At 39.2% G+C, this 20,868-nt stretch overlaps 1 protein-coding gene across 1 annotated transcript in view; it reads right to left on the bottom strand.

Moving 5' to 3' along the window:
• Window positions 1-8,000: 8,000 nt before the first annotated feature.
• lepr (leptin receptor) overlaps window positions 8,001-20,868 on the bottom strand; it is a 37,560-nt gene continuing 24,692 nt past the window's right edge. Inside the window, exons 10-22 of the mRNA XM_074668841.1 lie at window positions 17,164-17,324; window positions 16,953-17,061; window positions 16,571-16,670; window positions 15,644-15,861; window positions 14,552-14,703; window positions 13,821-13,974; window positions 13,649-13,731; window positions 13,359-13,572; window positions 11,159-11,365; window positions 10,863-10,946; window positions 10,444-10,540; window positions 10,060-10,135; window positions 8,001-9,895 (exon numbers count right to left, since the gene is read on the bottom strand). Of these exons, the coding sequence (XP_074524942.1) occupies window positions 8,990-9,895; window positions 10,060-10,135; window positions 10,444-10,540; window positions 10,863-10,946; window positions 11,159-11,365; window positions 13,359-13,572; window positions 13,649-13,731; window positions 13,821-13,974; window positions 14,552-14,703; window positions 15,644-15,861; window positions 16,571-16,670; window positions 16,953-17,061; window positions 17,164-17,324 (2,561 nt within the window). The 3' untranslated portion in view covers window positions 8,001-8,989. The remainder of the gene's footprint in view (window positions 9,896-10,059; window positions 10,136-10,443; window positions 10,541-10,862; window positions 10,947-11,158; window positions 11,366-13,358; window positions 13,573-13,648; window positions 13,732-13,820; window positions 13,975-14,551; window positions 14,704-15,643; window positions 15,862-16,570; window positions 16,671-16,952; window positions 17,062-17,163; window positions 17,325-20,868) is intronic.

Genomic DNA, 20,868 nt, shown 5'->3' with positions numbered 1-20,868 from the left:
TTTTCAGGAGTAAGTATTTTTTTCTGTCACAGATTGTAAAGCTTTCACATGTGAAATTTTGAAAGTCAGACTAAGGACTATGATGTCATTTATTGGATTCTGGATTAGTATCTTGCAACTGTCAATCAGAGTATAACACCTGACTATTTCTTTGATAACTGGCAATCAAATAAAATCAGCTGCACCAGCACCACAGTAAACTTCAAGCTTTTAATGCTGCTTCTGTAATCATAGAAATTAAGTTTAAAGATCTCCAAACTGAGTTTAAAGGCTTTAAAAGTCAGGTTTTACTCTGTAAAATCTCTTTTGATTCTCTGCAGCAGCACTTATACAATAAGCAAGTGTGTTTTCAAACCTTGGCTGTAATAACTGCTTACTCTCAGCACTGAAGCAAAAAAATGTCTGCTGAACAAAAAAGTCTTTAACACTCAGCTCAACCTCTAAGGCAGACAGACTGAGAATGCAGTCACCATAGTCTGACCTCAGTCTGTGAGGGAGAGTAGCTGCACAGACAAGTATTTAAAAAGAAAAAATCAAGAAAGAAAGAAAACCTCATAAACTAACACTCGTGGTATTTTGGGTTCATTTTTTCTACTACTACTACATTCATTGTGAAGTATTCAGCAACACATGAAAGGCATTACCATTAAAATGTTCAAAAATAAAAATGCATACAAGCCACAGGCTGAGGGATGTCTTAGAAAACCTTACAGGAAAATAAAGTGTAGGCAGGTACAAAAACAACAAGACAAAATTCACCTCCATAATAAATACCGTTAAAGGGATAGTTTGGTAAATTCTCAGATGGAGTTGTACAAGTGTAACCTTGCAGAGCAGATGGACCTGCCTGATTTAGTTTCTGAACTCCTGCAGGTCCATCTTGCCAGGCTCCAATGACCAACGATTTCACTCGGCTAAATTCTGACCGGCCCAATCAGGGAAGAGAGGCGGGAGCTGTGGGAGCAGAAGTGACGTCAGCAGACTTTCATACTTGTCAGCGTTCCTTTGATTCTTAAGTTAAATTTATAAAAACGGAAGCTGTCGTCTAACGCCTTTTTCAGAGCTGTTTTTCGTACAACTTTCGTACAACTACTGTCGTTTCAGTAGTTGTTCATCTATTGTTTCTTAGTAGCATCGGCTCACATAAGCTACGTCATACTGTGGCTTGATGTGGATTGGTCCGTGGTGAGAGTGTTAATCAGAACGGTCGTCCAATCACCAGCTGCAGATTTTTTTTAAAGTCCCGCCTCTGAAAACAAATCAGAAGAGCTGCTACACAGATGGACTGGTGAAATATTTCCGTGGTGGATATATGAAACTGTTCGTCTGGTGTGTCAGGTTAGTACAAGTGGGCATCAATCACCTCTGTATTAGCCATGAGGGATCCCAGTCCCTTTTTATGGCGAAACTGGCCAGTGAACCTGCACAGTTGTGAGACTAATTACCACTGCAGACTCAGCAACCCGACCACAAAATCTAGATAATTTTAATTCACTATGGTACAAGTTTTTACTTGATTTTTTCCCGCATTGTCCTTTGCTTTAAGACTGCTTCATTTAGCCATATTTATGGACACAAAACTCTGTAAATAGTAACTCTCTTGCCTGTGCCGTCTCCTCTGTGCTTGAGTTTATAAACTAGTCCTCTTGTGTCCCCGGTAGACAGCATGTCATCATTGGTATCAATATCATTCAACTTGTTTCTGTCTCTTTAAAGCTCTCAGACCCCAACAGCTTATCACCACTCACCACTTCAAAATTCACATACCATCCCTTTAAAAAGTCAATCCACTTTGATGACAGTATGTCAATGCTAACACTTACTAAAGGTTTCAGTGGTGTTAAAGCTTTTACTGAGATTTAATTTAAAAAAGTAATAAATAATAAAAGTCTGAAACAAGACTGATTATTCAATGACAGCTATTTTGCGTATCAGAGGGGAATCGAGCAAGTTCAAACAAAAAACTGGAAATTTAACTCAACCCAGAAATCAGCGGAAATATAATATTTTCTTTGCCGTCTTCTTTCATCTTTTACCAGATTTGCTTTTCAAAAAATTCTCCACTATTCCTGGAAACAGCACAGGGAGAATCTGCTCTTGATGATAACAGAGGACAAGCATCAAACAGCTCATATATTTACAACCCTCTCTGGGAACAACATGCATTTTTTCCCAAATCCTCTCAGGGGCCTCCAGCACAGATCAGGCCCCATGTGAGGGCCTCAGGGGTCAGCTCAGCTTCTGTCTACAAGCTTTTTTCTCCTGTCCAACTCTCTGCCCTGTGTACTCCCTTTCTCTACATTCTTCCACCTGCTGCTCCAGATGCTTCATCACACTCTCTCTTTGTACTTCTACTTTCCCACTTTTCTTCTCTCTCTGTGTCTTGCCATCTCTGCATGAATTTTTACAACATCGATTTCCCCGAGCTGCAGCCGAGCTGAGATTATAGATTACAAGCAAAGAGAGAGGCTTTACATTCCCAGGGAAGCCAAATCCATCCAACTTGTGCTGTGATGCCTGACAACCAGGCCAGGTTTTTTTTCTTTCAGGAGTTTTACTAAAACAGGGAGCACAGCCAACACATGCAACTCCAAACCAGCAAAGGCAGATTTCCCTCTCATGTCTTTGTGGAGTTGTGTGGTGAACTTGCAGCAGTCTGACCTTTAACCCAGATGTTAAGGCCTTCAAAGCCAGCATGGATAGACAGCAGTAGCTAAAGCCTTTCCTGATTGCTGCACAAATTAATGCCAGGCGATCAATGAAGGATTTGCAATGTCAAGCTGCTAAATCTTTCTCCTGATTCCCATTAACAGGGAAAGAGTGATGTCAGAACAGTTACACACAGAGGCTCGTCTCCGAGATCAGGTTTTCTTTAAAATGACAGATGATGATAGCTAAAACTATACTGCCAAGGTAAATGAGAAATCTGTATCCTTTTAATTCCTCTAACTAGTTTCAGTTTTAATGGATGTTTTCCCCCCTCAGGTAATCACTGACAGGCATATTGCATTCACATTTTAGCAACATAAAAGTAAGCTCTGTGAATTTTTCAGTTTATCTTTTGCAAGTGCATTTGGTAGTTTTAGTCTCTAAAAGTAGTAGTTATGGGATTTATTACTATACTTTAAGTTTTTCTGCACCCTGGAGTGTCGTGCTGTGATTACGGACAGCCGAGTTTGCCACTGTTGCCTTGTCTTTTGCTTTGATTTTTTTGCCTTATTTCTTCCTCTGTCCCTTTTCTTATGTTTTGTTATTCTTGGTTAAGATCATTAGCTTTAAGTTACCTTGGTCAAGCTTACGTTCGCTGTGGGTTTAGTAGAGTTCTGCTTTGTCTAAGTTGCATTTGTGTTCCTTTGTGGCTTTCTGTTTTGGGTTAAGTTTCTGTCTTTTCTTTTCCCTCAGTTTGTAAAAAGACGCTGCTCAGTAACAGAATGCAGTAAGACACCGCTCAGTAACAGTGTGCAGAAGGACGCCGCTCAGTAACAGTGTGAAGAAGGATGCCGCTCAGTAACAGTGTGAAGCCAGACACAGTTCATAGATGCTGCTGGGTAGTATTTAGGGTTCACTCCGGGTTGGGGGGACCGTAGGAGTCCAGCACTTTGTAAAGTCAGGCATTTTGTTTTGTTTGAGTTTTTTTTTGTGAGTTACAGCACATTTCTATTTGCCACTAGAGGTGTTGTGTTTCTTTTCTTTTTTTTTTTAGCTTGATTTGACAAGTCCGTTGGGCACCGTTCGGTGTCTCTTGTCCTAGACGTAACCTGATTGTTGCTACATAACATTTATTGTTGTTGTAATTTATTATAAATCCATTTTTAAAAGAACTATTTTTCTATTGTGAAATAAAATAAAGTCTGTATCTATATTTTTTAAACAAATCTACTTGCCTTTGTATTCATTTGTGAAAACTTACCTGTGTCCTAAAGGGGAAACCCTCTGTTGGAGGGTTAGTAGAAAAAAAAGGATATCTGTTGTTACTCTTTGGGTGAGAGTCCCAAGGTGGCGTTGTTAGGCAAAAACCCCCCTAGCACCAGAATTCCCACCCAGTCCTTTCTTGGTTACATTGGTAATTTCGGATCCATCATTAAAAGTGCTTTTTCCTGCTTGTGCACCCCAAAGCAGGAATGGCACCAATACATTTTCCTACATGAACACCCACAGCAGGGTTATATGGTAGTAAAATGTAAGATGATTTATTGTATATGACTAAGAATATGCACAGGCACACGCCTGGTGGTTTAAAGCAGAGGGAAATCTTTGGCCACTGTCAGCTGATAGTGCTGATAAATGAAGCCAAGGTGGGAGTGTGTATCCACTTGGCAACAGAAGCCAAACCCATGAGGCCCTGTTCATTTTTTATTCAATGGATAAATGTAGAAATAAGTGTGCAGCCAAATACAATAGGCAGTTTTTGATCTAAGATACTGTAAGTTGTGTTATATTTTAAGATAGTGAAGGTAGGGTCTGCATGAACTTTCGTTACTCGACCACAGCCTCCAACTGAAGCTACCTGGATACACGCACTAGCCTAGCAACCACCTGCAGTATCACATTCCTACGTTGGAGAGGCGCCTGACTTTGCATGTTAGCATAAGTTAATCACGTATTCGACACATACCTGCAAAGAAGAAAGCCAAGTCACGTCGCTCTTCGCCCCATGCTGCTTTCCAAGTGCCCGAAACAATTGAAAATAGCTCTATTTGTCCGGCGTTTCGTTTCACTACTGTAGCCGCTCGGGATAGCTTTTCTCACTCGCTAATCAACGCTCAAAGTTTCGAACGCACGTGCGCTAAGATTGGCTGACGTAACCGCCCAGAAACGTCCTGATACAGTCAATGGATACAATCATGACATCACATACAGGTTGAGGAGGGGATTGAGGCAGAACAGACAGACGCATATGTACGGAGGCCCAGAAGTGACAATGGGACAGGGATATTCTTGTAAAAGTTGACATTTATGTTTTAGGAAAATCCTGCAGACCCTACCTATAATTAGACATGGCTGACATGACAGATGATGGAATAGTATGCCGTAGCTGCTCGTCTGAAGGTTACAGACCTGCCCCAGCGCTGCCTGTTTGTATCATTGGACATAAAATCACCTCTTCAAAAAAGCTGAGTACCAGCATTTCCTCCTTCTACTCTTTGCCTCTTCTGTTTCTTAACCCCTTTTCCACCTCCTATCTTCTTCCTCCACAGCCAAGAAGTGGTTCAGTGGCTTAAGACTACAACAGCATCTCAGTCAGAAATAAATATGTCAGGAGTCATGATACTTGGTTCTTAAGGACAGTTATAATACCAGACAGATAGAGTCAGAAGTGTGTGTGCTGCCTTTTTTCAGGTGGATAGATCCTGGAAAAACAAGGAACAATGATGAGAGGATATAGAAAATATACAATACAATATAACAAAGACATGAATAATGAATGTAAAAGATCATAAATACATTTGGAATGGATTATTTTTAAGATTAGATTTCAATCAGTCTTTTCCCAGTAATGAATTAAGCTGAATATTAAGAAGACAAGCTGTACCATTCCCAGATACTTAACTTGAATACCAACCCACTGCTGAATTGCTTTCAAAAAGCCAAGCTGCTAAGAACACTCTATCATTATGGTCTCAAAGGATTATAAAAAAAGTTTCTAAGAACTTTTTTAAGCTTTAAATATTGCTAAATTTCTAACTTTACTCAGTACATCTATCTGTAAAGGTCACTCACCTCTCCCTTTCTCCATTAATGTTCAGTGTGTTCTTACAGAACCTAATTTGTCACAGCTGAGAGATCAGCAGAGCACCAAAGAACTTTCACATGTGCAGCATTTCCCCTTCAGGCCGTCTTATCTCACAGCCCTGCTGCTGGTGCTCAGACCAGGAAGCAAGCAGGTACCAAGAACTTCCACCTCAGGGCTTCTGGGGAAATCTGGGTCATTCGACTAGACACAACTTCCTCACTGAGACCTCGGTTTTGATCCAGGATCTGTTTGATCATAGAGAGGATGTAATTTTGTCTGTGACTCAATTGGAAACACTTGTGTTTAATGCTTTTCAGGTTGGGATTCTGTGAGTCGCAGAAGATTAACCTCTCAGCACAGTTAAGGAAATATAATCCTCAGCTGGGGCATTAAACACAACTTTTTCCACTCTCTGTGGTGTTGCCGTCTATCTTTTTACCATTTTGAACCTCAGCTTGGCATCGGGCTGCTGTGCTGTCAGCCAGCAACCATCATGTCCTTCTATGGAAAACAGAGGAGACCCAGTGCAGAGGGCCTTTGAGGATACAACTTGTCAGAAAATTTTAAGAAGTGCTGCTTTCCTGTCTCCCTGTGGCAGCAAATTGTAAATGCATTTATATTGAATGATGAGCATAGTTTTACAGTCGTTTTCTGAGGCACACAAAAGTTACATTAAAATTGTGTTAAGTTTAGTGCAGTTGTCTTTAAAGAATCTTTTCAAGGGGAAAAAAATCAAACAAAGGTAGATTGTGACACTTTTTGTATATACAAAAAAATATGTGCTGTTTATCTGCACTGAATGTTGGCTCTCTTACTCTACACACATAGTTAAAAACAAAAACTGATTAAAAAAATAAATAAATAAACATAAATAAAAGTTAATTTGTTTTACTCAAAGGTTCTACAAGAGTTTAAGAACTGTTTAATAAGTTTACCTACAACCAAATAATTTTCATGTGGCACAATGTTCTGCTCAGACCTCTGTTATACTGACCTCTAGTGGTCCCTTGGTATTTCAAGTAGGCTAATCCCCACGGTAAAAGAAATCATCACTCTTAGATTGGGTCAATATTATCTTTTTCAAACAGCCAAATCAAAACAAAACAACAAAGTAACTCCCATTTCCAGAAAAGTAAAGTGCCCATATAAATCAAATACCTTTGAGGGTGCCTGGTATTAACTTTATGCAGCCACAAGATGGCAGACAAGTACAGCTGATCCATACAAATAATAAGCTTGTTAAACAATTCAGGTGTGAATAAGTACGGGTTCCTATAAATATAGCAGGAATGAATGCACGATTATTTCTTCTCTTACACAAGACCATTTCAAGAGTCTGTACCATCATCCAACTTCCCTTGATGAAATTTAATCATGTTTGGAAAACTGTCCATTACAACTAAAGGTCACAGAAGCCTCCTTTACAATGACAGGTTCATAAACTAGAACCTACAAAATATTTAACACTATGTTTTTAACGTTCATCACAGTAAAAAAGATTTTAGGGATACTAAAAATTAGCATAGTGAATGTGGGTAATTACATCAATTGATGTACAGCTGCTTCTAAGTATATTTTACTTAATAAACATTTTATTTCACATATATTTTATATATGAACATTTGTGGTAGGCTGTTCTATATTAAGATTATTTTTTCTCTTTTTTTTTTTTTTTTTTTTTTTTTGTTGTTGTTGTTGTTAATTTTCACATACTATAAGCAATCAGAAAAGTACAAAAGTACAAAGGTTTAAGTTCTGCAAACCTGCAAACCTAACATCACATGATTTGGTTGATAGTAATCATGCTGGAGGGTTAAAAGCAGAGAGTAGACCCTGAATGTATAAAGCCTTGAAAATAGCCTTTACATATTCATAGCTTCTTATGTCATAACAGCAAAATCTGTACATCTGAAAAGTGGTAGGGCATGAGCCTCATCGTCTTCCTTTAATGCTTCTATATGAGTGCTCTCCATCAGAAGAGAAGGAAAAAATTAATGCAAACAGGGGATGTATACTTCCTTCTGAAGTGACGCAGCATTTTCTATAAAAACTGATGAATTTTAAAGGGTCTGACCTTCTGTTATGGTCAGAAAGTGTTCCTGCACACTTCCCTCAACCATCAAATTAGTTTCTCATGTAGGTCTGTTCATATCAAACCATCATAACTAGCTGTAAGACTAATGTGAAAGTACTGAACCAGGACAAATCACATGTTCACAATAGACACTTTATTTTCACCATGGAAAAATAGACAGTAGATCTCAGTAAACATTTTCATCAACAATATTTCAACGTTTTATAAATTTCTCTTTTTAAATATACATTCTTTTTTCTTACTTACACCAGACAGCAGACTTTTATGTCACCAGCACAACACAAAGAAAATAGATATGACACTTCTCACAGACTGTAACAGAGTCTCAAACACATCACAGGACAGAGACGGCCAAAAATTGACTCTCTTTGGGTTTGTGGGTGAATTTGTCCATGCAGATGCTGTTGCATGAACTCCACGCTGGTGCAGTAAAATCTTTTTTTTTTTTTTTTAAAGAATCCCCTGAAGTTCCTCACAGATTACATCTGTTTACACCATAAACTGGTTTAGTCACATTAATATCTCTGATGTGACACCCAGGTTTTCCTTCATTTCACAGTCTAATGTGCTTTGAGAGATTATCTTTCTCTCTTTCTTTGTGTGCGTTTACTTGCTCTCTTTGAACCTCTTTATGCAGCAGAGATCACAGAGAACTTGTTTCTACATTCGATGACAGCATGAGCGATCATACCAAGCATTACCATGTTTTTTTATCATGCATTAAGACATGATCACATAGAAGATTCGCTTTATGAATGAGATGTTTCAACCACAAGTATACCACCTGTGTTGTCTCTGTCTTTATGATCAATCCTGGACTTACACAGTCGGCCAGCTACTCGCTGTGAGCAGTGACTGCACATTAAACCTCCATTTAAAATGTGAGTTCAGTGTTCAAAGCAACTGCTCCTGCATCAGGAGAAGATGCAGGGGGCGGTATGGCACAGTAGACTGTGAGCTTTAAAGCCCGCTGAATAAATAAATAAATGCCTGTCAATGAGGCTTGTGCCTTCCTGATGTATTTCTGAACACAATAGCAGCATTGATGAACATCAATTTGCAATCACAAGCCCGTCGAGGTATTTTTACTTTAGTCTGCAGGAACATATCGAATCAGCAGAGCTGATTAACAACACAAAAGCATTTTAAGGTGCACATTTTCATTTCAAAGCAGTCTGTTTGAGAATCGTAGCAGGGGTTTTGCTGTCTTGCGGTTGAGCTGTGAGTTGCCTCGTGCTTGGAGAAGTCCTGTACTGAGGCAGGTAGAGCACAGATGAGTCACACGTTAGAGTCGACATCAACTCGCTCAGCTCGCTCGCGTCCTTGGGGCAGAGCAGAGGTTGTGATTCCACCAAAGAGTTCTCTCTGTTAAACGACACGGTCTGCGGCTCGGTCTTAGTCTCCTCTTCTCTCTGCTCCTCCTCTTCCTCACTGTCCTCATCCTCGGCTGGATAGTGCATTCCTAAATAATACAACTCCTTCTCCTCTCTCACCTCCTCTTCTTCTTCCTGCTCTGATGTTTCAGAAAGCTCCTCCACAGAGTTGTAGGAGCAGGAGCGCCGTGGGTCCTCCAGCTCCCACAGGCCGCCAGGGAATGATCCAGAAATATCTGAGTTGTTGGCGGAAAAGTTGCCCTCATCACTGGAGCTGCTGCCGCCACCGTCCTTGTAGTGGAGATGATCCTGTGTGGGATTCGAGAGCAGCACGGTGGCGTATGTGACTGTAGACTGGGCGGAGCTGTCAGTGTTGACTTGGACTTCCTCTGTCAGCTGATCTGTTCTTGGGTTTGAACCTGTGTAGTCATCAATACTAAGAACAAAAGAAGGAGCTCTACTCTTCGTCGATTGGTCGACCTCTGAGTGAAACCCTGGATGGGTCGGGTTAGATGAGGTTGAGGCTGGGTCAGGGGTCAATGACACATGAGGAGCTTGAATTAAAGCTGAAGTCAGAGCTGAGAGATCAACTTTATCCACGATGACCACTTTGGAGATGTTCTCGGACGGCAGGAGCAGCGGCCAGGCTGGGAGACCATCAGGAGGCCGGAACAGGTGCTCAAAGGTGTCGACCTAGAAAGAGAAGCAGAAACAGGAAAGCTAAGCATGACGATGATTCCCGTAGTGCGATTTCGGAGTTGAGGCTAAAGTAAGTAACCATAACTTATAACAGAGAGGAACAGGCTTTGTTCACCACTGGACTTCTACATCCAAGAAAACTGCAGTTCGTGTTTTACCTTTTTGGGATCTAGTCCTCTGGCCCAGGAGCACTTGCTTGGATTTGGAACATCCTTCCACACGATTTTTTTCATCCTGAAAAAGTATCACAAATGCCAATGTGTCATCCTTCAGTCTAAAGGCATTTTCCTCCCCTGTTTCACCTTATGTCACCTTTCATCAAGAGTAATTACACCTTTTGGGCCCTCTAAATGTCACACTCTGCTCCCTTAATTAAACCCCTGCCAGAGACTCCCATCATACATCATTTTCTAACAGGAGTCGGGGTAAAAGAAATCTTATTCAATTTCTGGTGATTCTATTCCATAGAGATAGTAGTTAGCACATTGAAACTACTTATAAACCTTGTTAGAGGATTATTTTGGTGCAATAAAGGGTCTTACTGGTTTTGGGAGAGGACCAGGGTGACAAACAGGACGATGGACAGGAAGGAGATGATCATCAGCAGCATGTAGGCTGCAGGGTCTCCTCTGGTGGCTGCTAGAAAGAAAAACAAGAAGATTTCAGGTTTGTTTCGTGCTTCAACACTGATCTGGTTATGTTGGAACAGCAACAAAACAGACAATGTTGAGCTAAGGAGTTGGAGAAAAATCGAAAACTGATATATCGGGATTTTTGTTTGACAATATCAAAATCAGGATTCTTTGCCATAAAATCATTGTTTTTTTTTTAAACTCAAGTTCTTCATTTCAGTCTTTGTTTATAAACTTGGTTGGTAAAAAGTTACTGTTTTTCTCCAGCAGAGGGTGAAACGTTCTCTATGACTCATATGATGTGCATTTTTGGCCCTAGTTGATCTTACCTGTGACGTACATTGGCTCTCCTTCTCCATCAGCAAACACAGGGTACAAGTAGAAGCCAAACTCCTCATAGCCAAAGAAATCACCTAAAGTGGAGCAACAAGTTACAAAACGAGTCAAAAACCAAGTTAGTAAAAGTCAGAATCTTTTATATGGCCCTAAAACACCTCTACAGTGACGAACAGGTGACATCACTGAGACTGTGCTCATGTTTTATACTTGGTGTGTGGCTGTAAAAATAACATTTCTCTTTTTTTTGGTAACGCACTATAAGTGGTCAGAGAAGAGCTTGTGTTACCTTCCAGATGAACGGGCATATTAGTGTAAGGCAGTCTGGCCCATGTCTCTCCCCTCCTGCTTTTGTAATGATCAGACCCCTCCACCCTCCGTGGAGACCACTGGACCACCATAAACAGAGGCACGGAGCTGTTGTCCAGCAAGGTCCAGGACAACGACACACAGGTGCTGTTAATAGCTAGCACGCTGAATGAACGCACACAACGGCCTGGAGAGTATAAGAAGAGGAAAAACTGCATAAATACACGTTTACTTAACTCAAGGAAAAGGGGAGATGTAAACTGATCAAACTTGTTGGCTAATGTTAAGGGGATGAGGCTCTGAAAAGTGTTTTGGCGCTAAGCTAACTTAGCCTGAAGTCAGAAAGTAGCACAAAAAGAAAGTAGCACAAAAAGAAAGTACTCTAAATCATGAATTTGTCTTCCATTTTAACCGGTGTTGTTGGGAAGAAGTAAAGCAGACTGAAACTAACTGAAAACACTTCACTCCCTTCAAATACATTAAACAACAAGCCTGTTATGAAAACCTGAGGAGAGGAAATTACAGATGCTAAATGATAGGTTACTAGAGGTCGCGGATGTTTGGCTGAGTACAATGCAGATTTTGCAGCATTTTAGTTTCGCATCAGCTAAATCAGCTGCTTGTTTGACCGCTTCACTGTAAACATGTTTCCTCTGAATACATAAATTGGAAAATGCATAAAAACATCTTAATGCTGGAGCCATCTCCACTTTGCCAGTCAGCAATTTAAAATATTTTTTTCTTAACAGACAAACACACAAACAGCCCATGGTATTATTCCAGGAAAATTTCATAAATTTAAGTCATAACCCCTGTTGGAGTGCTGCTAAAAGCTGTTAATGCACTACAGCTAATGGTAGCAGGGCCAGCGTAGCGCTAATGGACCCTGCAGGGATACATGATTTAGGTCTCCAGAGATGACCGTTCTGTCCCCAACTGGAGCAGTCTTTACACAAATAAAATTTAAAGTATTAGTAAAACCAGTAAGATACACCAAAGAGTTACACTTTTCAGGTGGATTAGTTTAACCAAAAGAAGAAGATTACTGGAAACTTCAGCCTCCACATCCTCAGCAGATCTGTACTAAATTACTGCCTGTAAGTCTAAGCGTGAACTATTTCAGCTCATCTTAAAGTCATTTTGTGAGACGATTCTTTTTTGTCACATTGCCGCTGAACTCTTTGGTCTTCACTACAGCTTCAACGCTCCTTCCTGGGACATAAAAGGACGCTGCATTTTTTAGATTTGCTGCTGAAGAAACTGTCCGCTCTGTCTTTTGACAGCTAAACTCTCCGCACATCAGTGTCTGTGTTTCTTCTTTCAGATGAGCTTGTGTATAGTTCACGATTTCAAACACATTTTATGCCATTTTAATAAATCTAGTTTTAAAAAATACAAGATCCCTGTTTTGATCTGTTATATATTGGAAATATAATTGGAATTAACCTAATATGTTTGATATCTGTAAGATATTGTTGCAGCGACAAGTCTTAACCAGGACACGATTAAAATGGTTTAACATCACTTCATTGCTTTTTTCTTTTAACACAAACAAGAAACTGCCAAATTTAGCTGGCTCCTCTATTGTTTATTCTACTTACTCTGTTGTTTTTGGTTCTAGCTCATGAGTGTTCTGTTATTTTCTGTTAAGAAACAGTCAGCCAGAGGAGATCCGACTTACACAATCAGTCCTTTGTTTTGTTTCACTACCGAAGACTTGTTTTTAAAGAAAGGTTTTCATTCTGTGATTAAAGTTAATAATTTTATAATATTATATATTTGATTTTACTGGGTTTTTTTGTTTTTTAATATGTACTCTTTTGTTTGGTTTTAATATGAAGCACTTTGCTACCTGTAAAAAGCGGTATATACATTAAATACATAAGTCAATGAGCAAAAAAATAAGGGAAAGTAAGACTTAAACCATGTAGGCAATTTACAGATTTTTCAAAGAAAAATCATCATGCAAGTCCAAAAAGAACTTACAAAAAAAGGGTCACTTCTGAAGCTAAATCAAAAGTCTAAATTTAAGTTTTTTCGTGTTTTAATTTGATTAACAGGCTGCAGATCAAAGCCTTGTTTCCCCTTAAGTCCAGAAATAATTCAGTGTATGCATCAGAAACAATACAGACAGACCAAAAGAGTCTTCCACAAACAAAAACCTATCCTGGCTCACTTACGTTTAGGATTTCTTTCCAGCGTCATATTGAAGTTGTTAACTGAGCTCCCCAGACTGTTGTGAGCCTCCACAGTCACAGTCTGGGGTGAATGGTCCCACTCAAAGTTGTAGGATGAAGCCAAATCGATCTGCTCCCTCACCACTGAGCCACTGGAGGTCTGGTGCTTGACTATGAATCCATCAACACAGTAAGAGTTTCCTGACATCTGGAGAGGCTGAGAAAGAAGAAACATGATGTTTTAATGCTCAGTAATAAGGAGTGCTACAAATGTTAAATCTGAGTTTGTTTACCTGAAACAGCAGAGTGACGTTAGTTTGGTTTCTGTATGGATCATCTCGAAGAATCCTCCAGAAATCAGGGCCACGCTCAGGAGCTGAGGGACACATGTCAGAATTCATTAAGTGCTCCATCTAAAGAAGGTGGTGTTATTTGTAATGTTTGGGCATGTGTGTTCCCCTTTACCTCTGCTGTTTTGAGGCGTGGAGTAAACTGATTCGCTCCACGTCCCCCAGTCTCCTGTGAAAATGGAGCTCTTGCAGCGAAACTGCACCTCGTACACCGTGCACATGTCTGGCACTGTGACCGCAGCCCACTCCACCGTCACAGGACCCTGGACCTGCAGGGATAACAATTTCTTTAATCATCTAGAGGTAATTTTGATACAGGAAAATGGAAGTGATTAAATGGAAGACCCATCTGTTTCATCTGTATTTGAATTGATATACTGAGCTCTCTCTATGAATGATAGTTGGAAGGGAGTTATCGGAAGCATGTTGCCTGTTTCCAAAATAAAAAAAGGTATGTCATGTCAAAATGACTCGCTGAGCTCATGTCACAGCAGCTTGTTTCTCGAAGGGCAACATAAAATGTTAGCCCTGAGTTTATCAAGGTTCAAGTTGTTTTTCAGGGAAGTATCTTTCCATCAGGAGGCAGAACTTTGTAGAAATATGAATCAAATGTCAAACATTCTACCTTTAACCCACTGCAAAGACATTTCAGTGTTTCCTGCTGAATATCCCGAGTTATTAAACAAATCATTATGTGTAAATAAATATTTAGGGTGTTTTAAATGTTCTTGAAAGCATTAATTTGCAAGTCTTTAATTAAGACTGGTAGATAAATAAATTCCATATTAACTTTTAGATTAACTTACTCTCAGGAGCTGCATTTGGTAAATAATCCATCACACTTACCTTCCAGCCCTGGGCTCTAACAGAAGAAGGAAGTCGGTATCGAAACTGACACAGGAAATCATAGACCTCCAGGTACGGCTGCTTCCATGTGACCAAGAGGACCCCGCTGCTCCGAGTCACTGCTGTCATGTTAGTGGGAATGTGCGGCTCCACTGCAGGAGGAAATATGATGGAAGTTTTAAAGACTGTTTGATGATTTCAGGCATGGAGTCTGAAACAGGTTTCTCTACAATAATATAATCCATTTTTAAAGTTCTCCTGTGGTTAACATCAATTTCTACTCTGAATATTTCACTTTCTATTTTTTTCCTTATTCAAACTTTATTCAACTAGGAAGAAAAAATGAGGAGTAGCGGACAGGAAGGTCAGAACAAAAGAGAAGCCAAACATACCCAGCCATCAAAGTGTCTTAAGACATCTTGAGACGTCCTAGTAACCAAAATCAAGACTTCTCAAGACATTTTTGTACATCAAGATGTCTTAAGACATCTTATGACAAAAATTTGAAGACGCCACTCATGTCTTAAGACATGACATGGGGTGCACTCAGACAGGATTTTCTGTCTTGAAGACATTAAGTGTCTTAAGATGTCTTAAGACATCTTAAAACTATGTCTATAGACACGTCTTATAGACACGTCTTGACTTTACCAAGACGTCTCAAGACATCTTGACAAATGTGTCTTAAGACACATCTTAAGACGTCTTGAGACTTTGATGGCTGGGTATGAACTGCCTGAAAGAGAAACCAAAACTATTAAATTAATGAAATTAACCAAAAAACAAGAAAGTAGAAGGTCTCAAAGTTAAACACACTAATTCCACAAAAGAAGGAAGCACCAGTCTTTGAGAACTTAACTCCTTAACTTAAAATTGGGGACTCAACTAGAGTTTGGCAATATAACTTCCTAATTAGAACAGATAAATAAAACATGAAATCTTAATAAACCGACTTCCCAAAACATAGCAAAAACAAAAACTACACCCTTGTGTCAAATTATAAAAAAATGTGCTAAAAATGTGCCTTAAACTAAACCATCCAAGCTTCAACTACAATGTTTTTGAAAAAAAATAATTTTTTGCTCTGCTCACAGTGATTCATTGGAGACACGTAGACAGATGTAGACCTGATGGGACCCAGCCTGGATGGGACCTCCAGCCACAGCTTGTAGCAGATCATCCTCAGAGGGTAGATGGCGGCACAGGTTTTCTCCCTGAGGGTGACCTGCTGACAAGGATACCCGACCTGTCCCACCTCTCTGACAGTGTCACCTGCTTTCTCCATCTCATCACAGGGCATGTCAGCCCACCTGTGGAGAAATTAATAAAAGAATCAACAAGGGTTGATGTCCTTTTTTGCAAACTTTCTCAACCTCTACAAACAAAAATAAGTGTCCCACTTCTGCACCAACATTTCCTCTGACTTTACTGAAAATACTTGCTCATTTAGCTCCTGACCTGAACTCTGTGTGGCTCTAAAATCTCCCACTTTTCTTCTCAAAAATTTTGATAATTTGAAATCTGGCAGCTCTCAATTAAAAGAAACTTTGAGGTTATACTCTATGGGTGCCATGACACAATATCATGAAATTGGTGAAGAAAAATGAGAAAAAAAGTAAAGGAAGAACTGAAAAGGGGTAGAAGATGAAGAGGAACAACTGTAGAAAGTTTATATGAAGAAGAAGTTAGGGATCAAGAAAACAATGAAGGGGAGGAGGAAGAAGATAAAGATGAAAAAAGGTAAGATGAAAAGATGTGTGAAGACAGTTAAAGTAGTGTTACACAAGAGGCCTCAAAAGCTCCTGCTCCATCCAACAAAACTACATCATCATGGGCTTTGGTTGCATTAGTGAGGAGCACTGACAACTTTGACTTTCCTGCTCAGAAACACTCCCAGACATTACTTCACATGATTTCTGGGTGTGTTTTCTAAAGAAATGCCCGGTTCATTGTTTCCCCATGAACAATACACAGCTTACACAAACATCCAAACACACATGGAAAAGGTAAATTATCTACCTGGATCTTAAGCTGGACTCTGTCATCAATGTGTTCTTCCAGCTACAGTACATAGCTTTAAAATCATTGTTGGTTTCACAGGTTATATCGATTGAAGCTCCTGAAAAAAAAATCCCACATATTTAATAACATATAAAACAACAGATGTCACCTGAGAAAGCCGCTGTGTGCAGCTTGGGCCTATTTTGATGTGTTTCCTGTCTTTGTTCACAACAGGAAAACAGACACAGAGGACATAGAGCTCCAAACACTTCAGAGGTAAAAAGCTTTTAAACATAACATATTCAGCGTCAGTGTTGTTGTAAAACATGAACATCACGGTGAGACAAGAGCTCTCCACTTGATGATAGGATCGTGCTCACCCCTCTCTCAAGCAGCTCACCTTCTACATAGATCTGGCTGTAAGGGATGTTCCAATCCTTCCAATCTTGAGTGCACTGCAGCAAGTCATACATGCGAGTCCCTGAAGGACGCACTGTGATCTGGCTAACCTGGATGTTGAGAAGAAAAAAATAGATCTTTAAGTCAGTCACATGGACACCAAGTTTCTGAAAATTCAAGAAGAGTTATTTTTCTTCCTGTTTTCCTCTCACCCATTGGTTGACTGGGCGGTACTGGCTATGGTGAAGCTTCTCCTTCAAGTTGAGGATCCACACGGCTTCGCTGGCGTTGATGCTGCGGTCATTGAACACACAGTACACGGTCACGTTCTGTCCTGGTCGGGCCACCACTCTTTCTGGGATGTAGCTCACAGCTGCACACAAACAATAGATATTTTTGATATACAGTCTTAAGACCATATAAAGTCTTTAAGTATATCACCTCAAAATCAATTAACACAACAGGGATAAGTTTGAGAGTAAGATGATAAAAAAAAGTTTTTAAAACGATAACAAAAATCTTGTTCAGCCATTAAAAAAAATCTTGTTATGAAGGTATATAAATTTTTAAAACCTATTGTCAGGAGAAGAAAAAGGCCAAAAAAGATTAATTTTATTATTATTATAATTATTATTATTATTATTATTATTATTATTATTATTATTATTATTATTATTATTATTATTATTATTATTGTTTTTATTATTATTATTATTTTTTTATTTATTTTATTTATTCTATTTTTTTATTTATTTTATTTCATTTTATTTTATTTATTTATTTTTTATTTTTTTTTGGGGGGGGGGGGGTTCCCTCAGAAAAAAAGTCAGAATGATTAATCAAATCTGAGAATCATGATTTTGTTTTTTGTTTTTTATACATTTCCAACTTCACAGTAAGAAGTTGGAAGTTCAGAGAAAAAGACAGATTTTTATTTTTATGTTTTTTATTTATTTATTTATTTATTCATTTTTTTTAAGATCTGACTTTTTTTCCCCCCAAAATAAGTCTTCTTTTGGGAAAAAAGTCAGATAACATATACCTCACTGCTCTTTCTTTAAATTATCAGAGAAAAATCCCCAAAATATATATTATATTTTTATATATATCTGAGTTAATTATAAGTTTGTATGTAACAATTACATAACATTTTTTGTGATTCTTGTCACCCCAACCCTAACCCTAACCACACAACAAAAGTGCAACAAAGACACTACTGTCAGACATAAGTTTTTTTGCTGAAATAACTTCCTGATCTGCCTTTGTTACGATGATTAACAAAGCACTAAGTGATGACAAAACATTTGAGAAAAACAACAAAGAACTCAAAAAGATCATCAAAACAGAATAAAAGAAATCTCCATGAAGACTTTTACATAAAGAGAAAGAAAACATTACAGGGAACTTTATTGACGTGAGTTCTGCTATAAAGGGAGTGATCTGAATGCCCTTGTAGATCCAGACAACTGATGGTACAAAAAACAAACAAAAACGTGACTCATGCACAAAAAAGGTGAGCAGCACAATGAAAGATAAACTTCAGAGTTATCAGAATGCATGTCCCCTGTCCTGTTATCATCATGATTTATATGCATGAAGAAACTTTCAAGGATTCTGAAGTTCACCATTTCCTTGACGTCTCCTCCTTTTGGCTGACCTCCCATCAGTATTTGATCCAACAGAAAAAAGTTTTTGTTGCTTGTGTCAGTTGGATGACTCAGATAGGTTCAGTCTTAAACCTTCAACCTCATGACACACGTTGACAAGACACGTTTTTACTCTTTTATTAGGGTCAACAGAGGATGAGCAAGACATGCACGTGTGTAAAGACTTTAAATGTTCTCATAAAATTTGCACTTCTGTTTGGACACGCGCAAAGGGGACAAACTTTCCCTCTATTCCAGACTGATGCACAACATAAGGCTTTAACACAGGGATAGTCATGGATCACCTGTCCTTCAGAGTCTAACCCTTGAGAAAACCCTTTGGCACTCTGCTTTATTCAGTTCACTTTAATTGGAGACATGCTGAGCCCTCAGCTTTTGATCTTTGGATCAAGGAGGTTTTAATTTTATGGGAGAAAATCTCTCGAGCGTCTTAAAAAAACTGACATAGAAATGAACCTTTTCACATCTGAAAAACACTCTTGGTATTATCATGTCTGACAAATGTTTGGTAGTTATTTGAATTTCTAATATTTTTCTTGTACTCACCTGTCCCCTTGTTGTTTTTTTGTTTTTACTTAATGCATGTTTTATTTCCTTTTTCCCTAAGGATTAGATTTTAAACGTGTCAAGCTAGAGGGTTTTAAAAATCACAACATGCTTCATAATTTTGAAACCAGCCATTATGAGATGCCCTCATGGTTTCTTGCTGCATGGTCAGCTCACTGAGGAGATTTGCTGCTGGAGACGCTTCTTATAATTATTTCATTATGTGACACTGCGTGATTTGTCTCTGATCCCTAACCTTAAAAATGACCTCTGAATCAAGGGACTAATGACATTGACCATATTGGAACAGGCTCCTCATTAACAGCTAAAGGCTAATGAGCTAGACTGGTTTTAATAGTTAAGCACTGGCATAAATCCACCTGAGAGGTGATTGAATTCAGCGGGGAACCCTCATCTGTAGGACCGTTCAGAGACACTTGCCATTGAGTTGCAGCCATCAGGCAAGGTTCAAGTGTTAGCAAGAGACAAGAAGTAAAAGGAGATTTAATTCTCTGATTACAGACCCTGTAATGTAAAACCATTAAAAGGCTTCTTTTAAATTAGCAGTGGACTTAATATGTAAATTAGGTTGAGGGAATGTCTCTAGTTTATTGATAATAGGCCATCAAACTAGTGCAGACAAGTTCATATTTTCGGTTATTTTGAGGCAGTGTCACTTTAGCAGACAGAATATGTGGGGTGAGAGAGATTTGAGGGAAGATATGCAGCAAATGGCTGTGGCCAGGAGTTGAACCAGCAACCACTGCAACAGGGACTATAGCCTCTATATGCAGGGAATGTGCCTCTTCTGCTGAGCCAGAAGAGGCACATTAAGGCAGCTAAATGTGTGAAACACTAAGGCGAAGGATAACAGTTCATTATATGGAATCATATTGTATTTATTGTATCTAGCAGAAGATGAAGGAAAAACTTGGATATGACAATGGCATTGGAGGGAAAGGAGGTGATCCCTGGCTACGTTTACATCAAGCGGCAGCCTCAAGTCTTAGAATATGAGACAATGCTGAAGTGCTAAAATTTGCTGTTTCTCGAGTGTCCACTAGAGGCTGGCTCAGGAAGTAAAGTAAGTCACAAACACACCAAGCCAAAAAAGCTGTTTTCAAAGCAGAAATTAACCTATTTACAGCCTGGTTCAAAAAACATCTCCTGTCTGAGTTGCTAATTCTACTATCGGCACCCACTGTAAGGGGGGTGAATTTTTGTCTAACTCAGCCGTTCAAAGGACATTAAGATCGCAAGCTTGCCCAATCAGAGGCACAGCTCAGGGTCACGTGACAGGTGCCCAATAGCTGTACGTAGAGCCCTTGCCACTACCAATATGGCCGCTTTAGCCGATGTGCTTCATTTACCGTTTCCGAAACAGGTGGGTGACGTCAGGGAGACTACGTCCATGTTTTATACAGTCTATGGTTTACATACAATCAATATTCAGTTTAAGGTCAATACTCTGGTTTCTGAAACATTCAGAATGACCCGTTCACATGCGTTAGGAAACAGGGACGCATTGACAACATCTCCACGCACGGAGAATGTCATGATGCAATGTGCGTCATTTCCATAGCAACAACAACAACAGCAGCAGCACAGACTTCCTGTACTCAAAAGACCAAGATTCTTTGCAAACAGAACATGCCCATAACACAAACTACTGTTCCTTATGATGGGAATATCCCAATAGGCATA

The sequence above is a fragment of the Halichoeres trimaculatus genome, unplaced genomic scaffold (genome assembly GCF_033239565.1).
Source record: "Halichoeres trimaculatus isolate MK-OKI-2021-1 unplaced genomic scaffold, fHalTri1.1 fHalTri1_scaffold_4, whole genome shotgun sequence".
NCBI classification, from domain to species: Eukaryota; Metazoa; Chordata; class Actinopteri; order Labriformes; family Labridae; genus Halichoeres; species Halichoeres trimaculatus.
The sequence above is the reverse complement of the archived record's forward strand: the minus strand, read 5'-3'. Positions and strand labels throughout refer to the sequence as shown.